Below are 13,706 nucleotides of genomic sequence, written 5' to 3'. Positions count from 1 at the left end.
TCAAAAGGAAACCACTCCCCCCCCCCACCGTCACCTATGGGCTGCCTGTGAGTAGAGCATCATGGAAGAAGAAACTGTGCTCAGATATTCAGATCTGCCCGATTCATTTTCTAAAGGATGTTTAAATGGAGCAAATTTAAAGTGTAATGAGACCTTCAGAACAGTGGAGCACCTAAAGCCCCCTGGGTGAGTGTACCTTCAATCCAGAAAAGCTTAAAGCAGAAAGGAAACGAATCGGTTATAAAGATTTAAAAAGAACTACACAACTCTGGGATCCACTGAGAGAAAGTTAGTGCAATCTAAAGCGACCAGAATAAATATTACATTTTAGGCTGATTTTTTTTTTTTGTCCAAATGGTGACCCCTGCCAGCTTTCCCATTGACTTTGCTTGGGGGAAACTGGCAGGGAGCACTGGTCATCAGTGCTGGAAAAACCATAGGGCTAGAAGAGACTTATGTGTTATGGGGAAGAAGAAACCTGTTCTATCTTTTACTCTCCCTGTATGCATTACGAATTTGAGATAAAGAAAAATGGTTATTACTAAAGGGGATGAAAGTTATAGGAAGGAAGAGAGGATTGTTGAACCACTCCAGAAGAATGTATTTGTTTACGATGGATAAATTCATAGACCTTGATAATATTTTGTTGGCCAGCAATGTTATTATATGTATAGAAAATAGAAATGTATTGAAATGCCCATAAAGGAAGATAAAATAAGTATTTTTGCAGAAGTCTGAATCTAATAGTAGAATAGAATAGAATAGAACAGAATAGAATAGAATTCTTTATTGGCCAAGTGTGATTGGACACACAAGGAATTTGTCTTGGTGCATATGCTCTCAGTGTACATAAAAGAAAAGATTGGCTTAACAGGGGTTTTTTAATTAGATTTTTAATGGGGTTTATTTTATATTATGTATTTTATATTTAATTTAGGCCATATTGAATAAGTTTTTTAAATAGTGATTTTATTGTAATATATTGTATTGTTTTTATCTGGCTGTTCACCGCCCTGAGTCCTTTGGGAGAAGGGCGGTATAAAAATTAAAATATGATGATGATGATGATGATGATGATACGTTCATCATGAATTCTAAGGTACAACACTTAATGATAGTCATAGGGTACAAATAAGCAATCAGAAAAAAATCAATATAAATCATAAGGATACAAGTAATAAAGTTACAGTCATACAGTCATAAGTGGAAGGAGATGGGAACGATGAGAATATTAATAGTAGTGCAGATTTAGTAATAGTTTGACAGTGTTGAGGGAATTATTTGTTTAGCAGAGTGATGGCATTCGGGGAAAAACTGTTCTTGTGTCTAGTTTTTTTGGTGTGCAGTGCTCTGTAGCGTCGTTTTGAGGGTAGGAGGTGAAACAGTTTATGTCCAGGATGTGAGGGATCTCTAAATATTTTCACAGCCCTCTTTTTGACACGTGCAGTATACAGGTCCTCAATGGAAGGCAGGTTGGTAGCCATTGTTTTTTCTGCGGTTCTAATTATCCTCTGAAGTCTTGTGTCTGTCTTGTTGGGTTGCAGAACCAAACCAGACAGTTATAGAGGTGCAGATGACAGACTCAATAATTCCTCTGTAGAACTGGATCAGCAGCTCTTTGGGCAGTTTGAGCTTTCTGATTTGGCGCAGAAAGAACATTCTTTGTTGTGCTTTTTTGATGATATTTTTGATGTTAGCTGTCCATTTTAGATCTTGTGATATGGTAGAACGTAGAAATTTTTGCCAGAATATTCTTTTTTCATAATTTTTATCCATATCCTAATATTTCCTTGCTCATTTCCCTAAATCACATCTTCTTTCACCCTCAAGTTCTGATTTCTCCATTTTTATTAATATTCATTCTCTTTCATTCTTTTTTTAACTGTTTCAATTTTTATCCTAATATATTCAAATATATTCGGGGTTGCCTTTCTTCCATTTTATCTTTTCCTTTTTACAGCAATCCTTTCTTCTCCTTCTCATTCCTCTTCCTCCCTTCTTTCATCCTACCTACTTCCTTCTCTCCTTTCCTACTCCTTTTCCACTTCCCCTTCCTTTCTCCCCCTCTCTCTCCTACTCTTATTTCCCCTACCTTTTCTCCTCTCCTCTTCCCTTTTTTCTTTCTCTCTCCCTCGTTCTCCCTTTTCATTTCTCTCCTCCTTATCTCTCTCCATTGCTGTATTTATTTTCATTTCAATATTTCTGGTGTCCAGACAACCCTGATTTTCTCATTTATTGAGTATATTTCTCAAACTTCCCCTCATATATTTTAGTTATTAACATTGTCTTCATCTTATTCCATTTGTATCTTACAATCAGTTAATACAACCTTCCACCTCTTATTTTCTTAAATTTTTTGTTCACAATTCAATAATTATTATCCTCTTCCAATAGTATACATCATTTACTAACATTTTATTTCCTTTTATATCTTAATTTCAATCATTTTCACTTATAAACCATACTGTCTTTCACATTTTATCTGCTGGACTATTTTTTTTAAACAATGTATTTCTTTTTAAACTTCTTTTCAATTTTATATCTTGACTTCAATTAATTTTTCCATTCTTTTCTATATTTAAAATTTATTTCTTTACCATCAACTATAATTCTCTCTCATTCTGTGCATTCTCAGACACAAAAAGAAAAAGAAAACATGTATCCCATTATATCTTCCACATTTCATCTGCTACTCCATTTTATATTAAACAATGTATTCCTTCTTTTTTACTCCCTTCATTCACTTCATTTCAACCTTTCTTACTACTCTTTTACAATAATCTATATATATCTTCTAATTTCCATCATTCCTAAAAATTTCTACAACTATTTTAATTTCTTTTCTACTACTCACTTTTCTCCTCCTTTTAACCATTTTCTTTCAATCTCTCCAAAATTCCATTTTTAATATTTTTCTCCCTTTCTCCCATTCTCTTATCTTCTTCTTTCTCTCTTTCTTGTATCTTCTTTTCCACCTCCTTTCTCTAATTTTTACTCTTTTGATTTCCCCCCTCAATTTTTCTCCATTTCCTCCTCTTCTCTTTATTCTGTCACTGCCAATCCCAGTGTAATCATCTATTTTTTTTACTCCTTTAATTTCCCCCCTCAATCTTTTCCTCTTTTCTTTTTTTCCCTTTCTTTTTTAAAGTATCCTTCCCCCTCTCCACTTCTATTCTCTCCCTATCAATCCCAATATAATCATCTGTATTTTTATCCTCACTTATTTCTTTTTCAGCATTGTATTTTTGTTCCTCTTGTTTCTTCCTCATAATTTCTTCCTCATTTTTTTTATTCTCAAGCCACTTCTCTGCTTCTTTATCCCTTTAAAAGATTCTTGTACCATTTGAAGCATCTCCCATAATTCCTCATACTCATCCTCCCAACTCTCCATATTCTCAATATTAGGAGAAAGGATTTTTAAATTTATTTATTTTAACTTATATATAGTTCAAATTCAAGTCCAAAATATTGTCTCTTTTTTTCCTTTCCCTTTTTTCTGTTTCCAAATGCAGGCCAGTTCAGATGTTGCTGTTTTTTTAAGTCGTTCTAGTTCCAAGTCCTTGATCTTTCCAGAACCTGTGCCACAGCTGTTTAAACAAACACTCCTTCGGTCTTTCCCATAGTAGCCTAAGCAATGCAATGTTATTTTTTTTCCTCTCCAATTCACAAATCCCGGCAAAAAAAATGTCACTTGTTAATCCACAAAAACAATTGCTTTACCTTCCTCAATTAAATCCTTTTGTTAGTAAAAGATGCCTCAATTTTCTTCTCCTTTTAATTTCTTCCAAATCCAATTTTAAATCCAGATGGAATGTTTTCTTTTAGGGCTTTTGTCTTATAAATCCTCTTTGCTGTTTGTTTCCTCCCGCTTTAAGTTTCCGCATGCCAATTAGTCGCTAACTTCAAACTGGAAAATCTTTTCAGCTTTAAAAGTTTTTTCTTCTTACCTGTGAGTTGGCCAATCACTCACCCAGTAACAATACTCTGTTCAAATCTCCGCTCCTGCTCAATCCTTTCGTGTGGCCATCCCGACTTTGGCAGCTCCTAATGACTGCCTTTCCTCATCGCTGGGTCGAAGGCTGGGTGCCGGTGCTGCAGGGAATTCGCAACTTCCCTGTTTGCACCGTCCAGTGCCTTCTTTCTTCGCTGTCCCTCCAGGATAGCTATGGTCCATTAAGGACCCCCATAACAATTGGAATTTCGGTCTTGCTGCTGTTATTAAATTCAGAATCAATTTAGTCTCAATCCCTGTACAATCCGTTATAATTCCCAAAAGGAAAAATTGTGGCAGGAACTTTATCTTCTTCTTCAGTACATTTTGAATAATCCACCAAATTCTTATCCAAAAGACCTTAATTTTCTTGCAAGTCCACCAAATATGAAAATATGTAGCGTCATCACAATCACACCTCCAACATTTCGCTTGGATATTAGGATACATACATGATAATTTTTTGGGATCTAAGTGCCATCTATAAAACATCTTATAAAAATTTTCCCTTAAATTCTGTGCTTGTGTAAACTTAACATTTCTAACCCAAATTTTCTCCCATGTTTCCAACATTATTGGTTCCTGAATATTCTGTGCCCATTTTATCATACAATCCTTTACCAAATCCTTTTCCGAATCTATTTCAAGCAACACATTATACAATCTCTTTATATGCTCCTGGGTCTGATTTCTAATTTGCTTTATTAAATTTTCCTCCTTTGCATTATACCAATTTTTGATCTTCTTTCCATCTAGCACTTATTTGCCCATATTGAAACCAAGTATAATTCCTCCCTTCTTCATTTAATACCTGTAATGATTTTAATTGCAATCTACCTCCTTCAGCATACAAAAGTTCTTTATAAGTAATCATTTCCTGTTTATGTTCTATATTTATATTCTCTATTGCATGTCTAGGGCTCGCCCATATAGGAATCTTGTATTCTAATTTATAGGAATATTTTTTCCAGACCCGCAAAAGAGCACTTCTCAACACATGATTCTTAAAAGCCCTATCCACTTTTTTTTCATAAAATAAGTACGCATGCCATCCATATAACAAGTCATAACCTTCTATTGTTTATTGGACAATACTGGAAGAAAGAAGAGGTACCTACAATAGAAGAATGGATACTGAAAGTCATTAATTTGGCTGAGATGGCTAAAATCTCAGCGTTTTTAAAAGACAATACGCAGGAAAGATATTTAATTGAATGGAAAAAATGGATTGATTATCTACAAAACAGATATCAGATTAAGAAATATCAGATTGCCTTTGAATAATTAGAAAGTTATTTTATGTAATGGGGAGGGGGTTGGGAGATGAAAAGCTTTGGATGTGGTTATTTGGATTGGAAGGGAAAATTTTATTCTTTGTTTGGTTTATGTATAACAATACCTTGTGATTGACCCGGGAAGCCGGGGGAAGGAAGGGTTTTTGGAAAGGGGAAAATGTTTTTGTTTTTTAAAACTCTTTCAATAAAAAAAAAAAAACAATTGGAATTTCAGTGTTCTTCCCAGAGCCCCGGGATTCACGTCGTCTCATTGCGACGCTGGCCACGCCTCTCTCAACCAGGACTCTTCCAAGTGCTGGTTGCCAGGTCAAACTGAGGAATCAGGGGAGAAGGGCCTTAGTTAGTTTGTCACTTTGACTAAGCTCCAGAGATCCTGTGTGGAGATGGGGAAGAGTTCCAGAAGGACAACCATCACTGCAGCCCTCCACCAATCTGAGCTTTATGGCAGAGTGGCTAGATGGCTAGAGGCTAGAGGCTTCCATCTAGAAGCCTCTTCACAGCGCAAAACACATGAAAGCCCGCTTTGCAAAAAAGCACCTGAAGGACTCTCAGACTGTGAGCGACAAGATTCTCTTGTCTGATGAAACCAAGATTGAAGGGTTTGGACTCAGTTCTAAGCAATATGACTGGAGGAAACCAGGCACCAGTTATAACTTGCCCAATATCATCCCAACAGTGCAGCACCGTGGCGGCAGCATCATGCTGTGGGGGTCTTTTCAGCAGCAGAGACTGGGAGACTGCTCAGAGTTGGGGGGAAACAGAATGGAGCAAACTACCGGGATATCCTCAACGAAAACCTGTTCCACAGTGCTTCGCACCTCAAACTGGGATGAACATGACAACTTTCCAGCATGACAATGACCCTAAGCACATAGCCAAGACAACGTAAGAGTGGCGTAGGAACAACTCTGTGAAAGTCCTAGAGTGACTCAGCCAGAGCCCTGACTTGAACCCTACTGAACATGATTGTCCACCGATGGCCGCTATCCAACCTGACTGAGCTTGAGAAGATTTGGAAAAAAGAATGGCAGAAAATCCCCAATCCAGGTGTGCAAAGCTTGTCGTTTCATATCCAAAGAGACTCAAGGCTGTAATTGCTGCCAAAGGTACTTCAAAGTAACTGAGTGAAGGATCCGAATACTTATGCCAATATGATATTTCAGTTTTTTCTTTTTAATACGTTTACAGACATTTCTAAAATTTTGTTTTCACTTTGTCGTTAAGGGGTACTGAGTGTAGATTAATGAGAAAAAAATGAATTTCAACAACTATAGAATCAGACTGCAGCCTAACAAAATTGACAAAAAGTGAAGGGGATCTACATACTTTCGGAATACACTCTATACCACGGTGCTTTACTCTCTGGGCTTTACAATGTGAGCATATTGTGCCCAACAATCTGGGTCCTTGTTTTACTGACCTTGGCAGGATGGAAAGCTGAGTCAACCTGGAGCCGCTTCAGGATTGAACGGTGCACAGAGTTTGCCTGCAATACTTTTTTGTTTTTTGTTTTTGTTTACATTTATACCCCGCCCTTCTCCGAAGACTCAGGGCGGCTTACAATGTATAAGGCAATAGTCTCATTCTGTACTTTAACTACTGAGCCACCAGAGCTCAGCCACCATCAGTAAAAAAAAACCTGTTATAATGTACTTTAAGAACATAGTTTAGTTGCCAGAATTCATGTAACTCTACTGCACCTCAATAAATCTCACTAAAGAAACATATATCAGAATCCCACTTAAAAGAAATATGAATTTAATTGTAGAAAGATATTGAGGAACCTTACACAGTTTTCGACTCAGTTTTTTCCCTCCTTTGTTATGTTTTACTTTTTCCTTATTATCCTTCAGACATAGGTGTGTTTTTAAAATTCTTCTTATTGATTTGTGGTAAACCACTCTGTGTTGAAATTATGTCAGCATTATTGTTTGAATTTGTTTATGGCTGCTGTTTTCAACAAGTTTAATAATTATGGAAGTTTACACTATCATTATTATTAAATACCCGACAATGAAAAATCACAACTGTCTATTCTTTAGCTGGTGTTGCCCTCCATAGCCATAGAGTTCCTCCAAAGAACCTAAGATGTCATGATGTATTGGCATAGCACATGGATGGATCCAAGCAGTGTAACATTTTGTAATGGACAGATGGAAATTTTGCCAACCAATGTGAAGATTTTCAAACTGCTGTCCAAGATTTTCAACCACTTTTTTAACTCTATGTTCTCACCAATTTTTCACTGCTGCCACATGGTAATTTCTATGGATGTTCTAGTGAGTCATTTTTATGTTTTGTTGGACAGTCAGCCAGATATTTAGACTGGATCTGGCATTTTTATCCACCCATCAGATCCATTCCAAGGACCTGGCATAGACAGATGTTGGTGTTAACAGTATTGTTGCAGGATGCAAGCTGTTTAGGGGCAGGTTTCAAAACCCGTCATATTGATTTGCTCGTGGGCGCGCATGCGCATAAGCATCCAGGCAGGTGGGTGGAGCCTCCCGCTGCTGCCACTACCAGTTCGCCCAACCCAGGGCGAACCGGTAGCAATTCACCACTGAAGTTGTTCCAAACAAAGCTGCCTTTTGCAATTGACTGATTTGTGATTTTGTCAATGCCAGTGTTCAAGCGGTGCTCCAGATGGTTTGGGATTGCATTTAAGGCTCCTATTGCTATTGGTAGTATCTTTGTTTTCTTCTGCTATAGTTGTACTTCTGTTTGCAGATCTTTATACTTTTATGCTATTTTCTCCAGTCCTTTCTCTTCTATTCTATTGTCTCAAGGCACTACCACATCCACTATCCAAATTTTTGTCTTTCATACTGACAATCGTTACATCTGGAGTGTTGTGTGGCAGGTTATTATTTATTTAAATGAATTGTCTGCCCAACTCCAGTGGTCTCTAAGTAGTGTATAAAAGTAGTGTACAAAACATAAAAGCAGCTAAAAACATTGAATCACTCAAATAGCTAAGATAAAAATAATTTAATGGGGAGAAAAAACAAAAGGTAATTAAAGAAATAATAAACATCGACCCAGGCCTGGGAACAAAACCAGGTTTTCAAAGCTTTCTAGAACCCCAGGAAAGTGGGCCCTGTCTCTTATTTGGAAGGAGGGGGGAATTGCTGTTCCAGAAGGTGGGGGTGCAACAGAGAAAGCAGGCTTCTGAGAACCCACAAGATGGCAGTGCTGAATAGAGGGGGCCTGACGTGCACCCGCTCGGCTGGCCTATGTTAGGAGGGCAGAAACAGTTGGGGATAAGCCACGCTCAGAAGCCCAGGCCAAACTGGCAAATTGGAAAAGCTCACCAATCAGGGATTCAATGGTAGAAACTTCGCCCAGATCATCCAGAAGCTCGTGTATAGGATCATTGTGCTCCGGGGCAATTGCATCCTGATGATCCAGGAGCAGCTGATTTGGGTAGAAGAGAGAAAGTTTCTTTATATGGTTTTCAAACCTTTTGGGGAAAAGGACATTCTACTACAGAGCATGCAACCCAGCTGAAAAGCTTGAATGCTATCGGCACACAGCACTAAAATCAATATGTAAGACTTACGGTGTGTGTATTGATGATTTCTCCAATGGAAATATAAATCACTGGTTTTGTGAGTGTCACTAAGTCAGAATATTCATCAACATTAAACTTCTCTTGCAGTTCTGGGACCTCACAAGCAGCCTGGAAAAAGCGCCTTTAAAGGAAAACAAAGTCAGTTCAATCTCATCTCTGCACTGTATTATTATGGATCAAGAGAAGGCTCTGCAAGGTGGATTTTATCTCTTGTGGTAAGACAGTGGCAACATCTGGTATCATCTACAGTGCTTCTGGCGTGTCTCTTTGAAGGCCCTGTTCTGTCTGTTGAGACATTAGAAGAGATTCTAATTCTAATTCTATTCTATTATCTTTGTGCCCGAGAGCTGCCACTGGAATCATGGCTTCTCAGTGCACATGGGGTTTTTTCATCTACAAAGAGAATCTAGCCAGATATTTCCTTTCTTGGCTCCAGGTCAGGGACTGAAGACACAATGTTGCTCTGCTGCTCTGTTAATTAAACAAGCATCACCCAAAATTGGATAGCCTTGCTAAGTTCATAAATAAATTAGATAAAAAAGTTCTTATTCTTATTTTCTTGTAATTCTTTTTAGATTTAGAGCTATTTAGCTAATTTTTAATGGACACTTCCTTTGTTGACAACATGACTTTTTCTTTTCTTTTTTGCCATGGAGAACTCTGGCTGAGCTTCCACTTTAAATACAGAAAAGCTAAGAGTCCAGAGAAGCTGAGATGCTTTTTCATCTGTGTCTTCTAAGATCTGCTGTCAAAACAAGTTGCTCTCTGCTGGCCTGCTCAGAACGGAGCACATTGTTTGCCCACTAACACAGGGACCTCAGAAGCACTGAAGCAGGCTCCAAGGTAGGTTTAATTTTGCAAATGCTTGTAAATTACCTAAAACTCATTCACAACAACCAAGAGTTGTAACTGCCAGGGATCATTTATGCTCAGATTTCAGATTTCATCCGTTCAATTTGTTTTTAAAATGGTTTATCTTCAAAGAGTGGTTGAGCTTCTGGGGCATTTCTTTTTATGAGTTCTGAATTATTGGGTGGCCTCTGAACTATTGTGCCATGAGATTCCTTATGTGGCCTCTGGTTCCACAGTCCTAAATTAATCCATGGAGATAGCATCAATATATACTCCCTCTTCACAATATATCACAGCTGAGCTGTGTGATCGTCAGAGCCTTTTTTTTTACTTTTAAAAGCATTTTTTACAATCTATTCAGCCAACTAGCTTGTAAAAAAATGCTTTTTAAAAGTAAAAAAAAATCTTGCACCACAGCTGATCTCACACACACACCCGCGCACTGTTCTACTTAGCCCCTGCCTTTAAATACAAGGTGCGCACACACCTTGCATTTGGTGTGTGGTGCGGAGCACGCATGCGCAGCCAGCGAAGCGGTAGTTAACTGGTTCAGATTTCACCACTGGAATGTGGTGTGTGTGTGTACATCTATTAATTTAAGTGACTTGCAGTGTATGACAGCCAACATATAAATCCGGGCAGCTAACAACGATCAGGCCACCTTAAATATATCAACAACAAAAACCAGAACCTCACACAAGACTGAATTCCCACTGTGCTCCCACCAGATGCCTCAATTTCTACACACTTCCTTCAGCGAGTGCCATAACTGATGTTGGCAGTTTCTAGATTTCACAGACAAAACCTGATCTTGGTTGGGCCTCTTGTTTTTCTTCCAACGGTATCAAGCTCTTGTGTCTTTGACTAAGAACTGGGCACTTAGAAATTGTAAAACAATAGACAACTCTGTGTGCATGCATGCATTACTGATTTCAAAATCTTATTGAAATCTTCTTCCTAGGCAACCAAGTTCCAGTTTAATATTACTACACTACAGAGATTGAAACAAGGGACATAAACTTAATAAAGGTGGAAGAAAAACTTCTGTGTTCTGTCAAATTGAACATTCCCCAGTTGTACAAAATATCTACGAAACTCTGGGAAACAATGGAAAAAATGGAGCAATGTCCATGTGCATTATTCTCTTTTCAATTAAACACTGTAAAGTATTTAATAACATGCATCTCCCAAATAGCACAAGCTTTTCTTTTGGTCCTAATGATAATCAAAGCTGCATATCACACACCAAGAAGACCTATGAGTGTGTGATAACAGACAGCTTGGGGGAAAGGATAAAAGATGGAGATTCTCCTGCTCCGAGTCTTAGGGCATCACTGAGCATCATCTGCCTTCCTGTACAACGCACCCGTTTCTTAGAATTCCCTACCTGAATTTCTGATAGGACTGAGACAGGAATTCATTGATGAGGGCAAGGTGTGCGTTGTCTCCCATGAACATCTTATTGGAGGCTGCGTGTTGCAACATTTTTGCAATGGAGCCCAAGTTCCGCCGTTGGTCTGTGGTCAACTGTCCTCCAGCTGAGAGATCAATGATGTCAAAGGCATCCGGGGCCACAATGGCCGGGTTCATGTAGCGATAGTACAGAAGGTTGCCCACAATCTGGAAACAGAAAGAAGATGCCACGTAGATTACCTGAAGCCCTGAGATCTTCAAAAAGAGCCTTTCCTACTTCTGTTCCCCATACTAGGTTGCTTAATTGCACAGATAGGCAAGGGAGATACCAGATCTTAGAAGAAAAAGAAAATTGCAAACACTTGTGGCAGAGAGTCAGCCGCGCTTTTTCTTAAAGATAACTAGACACAATTTGGGAAATCTTTTTTCCATTGCAGAGAAAGCAAAAGCAGGCACATGATCACACTGCAACTGAAACTAAGCTCTACTCAGTCACAGTATAATCCAAACATTGTGGAGTCCTTGGCGCTCTCTGAGCTGGATTGTTTTCTTGCAGACCTTTCATTACCAAACTAGGTATCATTATCTATGCTAGTAGGAAGTGGGGTTTGCTCTCAATTTATATTCTGGTGGCTTGCCCTGTCAAGACTAACAGTCAAGAAGCAAATTATATCCCATTCAAGGAACGACCAACTCAAACAAGCCCAAGGAATCACCAAGACCATTTCTAGCAATACTGACGGGGCAAGCCACTAGTATGTAACACGAGAGCAAACCCCACTCCTTGCTAGCCCTAATGATAGTACTTAGTTTGGTAATGAAACATCTGCAGGAAAATAACTCAGCTCAGGGAGCACCAAGGACTGCACAGTTCAACCCTGAGCTACATATCTTTAGCCTTCATATCTTGAATATTCAGTGAATAACACCAGGGAAAGTTGTCAGATGTACCCAGTGGTGGGATTCAAGTAATTTAACAACCGGTTCTCTGTCCTAATGATTTCTTCCAACAACCAGTACATCAAACTGCTCAGAAAGTTAACAACCGCTTCTCCTGAAGTGGTGCGAACTGGTTGAATCCCACTATTGGATGTACCCATGTATACTTCCTGATATATTTCACTATTTTTCCTACGGTTAGCTAGAAGTGAGGTAATTGTATAGAGCTCCTTAGAAAGGTTTGAGAGGCATGTAGAAATTTTAATTCTTATTAAACCAATACATCAAAAAATGTGCCAGGATTAATTCAGGAGTGCAGCTGTCCTCTTTGTTGTGGCTTTTTCAGCTTTTTTAAAAAACCCCTTTATTTTTCAAGACAGAGGCAGCCAGAGCAAAAGGCCTCATTTCCCTGGGCACTTTTCTCTTCTCACCTTCAGGAGTTTAGATTAACGATGATCTGAGAAGGAACGGTTGAGCTAAAGGAAGGAAGCATTCTGCTCGCTTTCCAGAGGCCTTCTCCAGCAAGGGCAACAATAAGGGCCTGCCTGCCGAGCAGGGGGCGGGGGGGGGGGGAAAGGCCCCAGGGAAGCCCAGTCACTTCCGAATCAGAACCGTGAAGCTACTTCCTAAGGGGAGCCTTGGCTCTCTCACACAGCCCAGCACTGTCTGCCACACTAAATCTCAGCTACTGGCGGAACAGACTGATGACTAGTAAGCTACTCTGTGGGGAGATCGCCTTCTGACCTGCATGTCAGAATCTCAAAAAAAGTGAATTCACCTGCAGAGAAAGCCTAGATTCGATGCCTCAGTGTGGGAAAGCACAGAGCTAGAAAAGAGAAGAAAACAGCATTCAGTCTTTCATAGGAAGAGGCACCTTTCAAGAGAAGCTACCAGGTATGAACTGCCACACAATCCCACCAAGCCTTGCTCCAATTCAGGGCCCTTTCCTGTGACGGAGAGCATTGGAGGAGGAAGTGGCCACCCGCTGGCTGTTTTAACAGCTACCAAACCTTTCTTACCTGACATTCTCTCTTTTAAGAAAAGAAGGAAGAGCTGGCCTAAGCTTTGGCTGACAGCCTAGTCAGAGGAGAAGCCCAGAAGGAGGAGGCAGGCAGGCAGAAGCAGAAGCTGCAGAACGCCCCACCACCACCATGGTTAGAACAAGGTGACACTTCACCCACCACTGCCCCGCCCCGCCCCGCCCCGCTAATCTGGCTCCTCACCTTCAGCAGCTCATCCTCGCTGGCATCTGGAAACTTCTCATGCAGCGAATCCTTCAAGACTTTGGCAATGAAACGCATCCCATAACTGCAGAAGAAATTGGGGGGGGGGGGAGGTTAAGGAAATGAAACCCAGAAAACGTTGCCATAGGAGCAATTTCTGGAACTCACGGGATTTTTTCCACGGAGCTGATGATAGCCAGCAAGAATTTGTCTGTTACGGTTCGCATGTTCTTGATGGAGGCGTCCAGCCGTGTCTTCACTTCTTCGTGGGTCAGTGCTTGCTCAGGCGTCACGTCATACGGCAGTTTACTGTTAAAAGGGGGGGAAAGGGCCATCGGCCAGCGTATTTGGAAGGCTGGTCCTGCCTTTCCTCTGGCGGCTGCGGCAGGGTTGGGGGTTCAGCCAGTGCTCTGAGCAGA

The 13,706-nt window shown here is 39.8% G+C and overlaps 1 protein-coding gene across 2 annotated transcripts in view; it reads right to left on the bottom strand.

The window, feature by feature from the left end:
* IQGAP1 (IQ motif containing GTPase activating protein 1) overlaps positions 1 to 13,706 on the bottom strand; it is a 153,873-nt gene that overhangs the window by 24,279 nt on the left and 115,888 nt on the right. For both annotated transcript variants that reach the window (XM_058155983.1, XM_058155984.1), the window contains 5 exons: positions 13,456 to 13,596; positions 13,288 to 13,372; positions 11,100 to 11,332; positions 8,849 to 8,981; positions 8,601 to 8,703 (listed from right to left, as the gene is read on the bottom strand). In XM_058155983.1, the coding sequence (XP_058011966.1) occupies positions 8,601 to 8,703; positions 8,849 to 8,981; positions 11,100 to 11,332; positions 13,288 to 13,372; positions 13,456 to 13,596 (695 nt within the window). The remainder of the gene's footprint in view (positions 1 to 8,600; positions 8,704 to 8,848; positions 8,982 to 11,099; positions 11,333 to 13,287; positions 13,373 to 13,455; positions 13,597 to 13,706) is intronic.

Source organism: Ahaetulla prasina, chromosome 13 (genome assembly GCF_028640845.1).
Source record: "Ahaetulla prasina isolate Xishuangbanna chromosome 13, ASM2864084v1, whole genome shotgun sequence".
Taxonomy (NCBI): Eukaryota; Metazoa; Chordata; class Lepidosauria; order Squamata; family Colubridae; genus Ahaetulla; species Ahaetulla prasina.
Note: the sequence above shows the minus strand (reverse complement) of the source record. Positions and strands in the feature narration are given on the sequence as shown.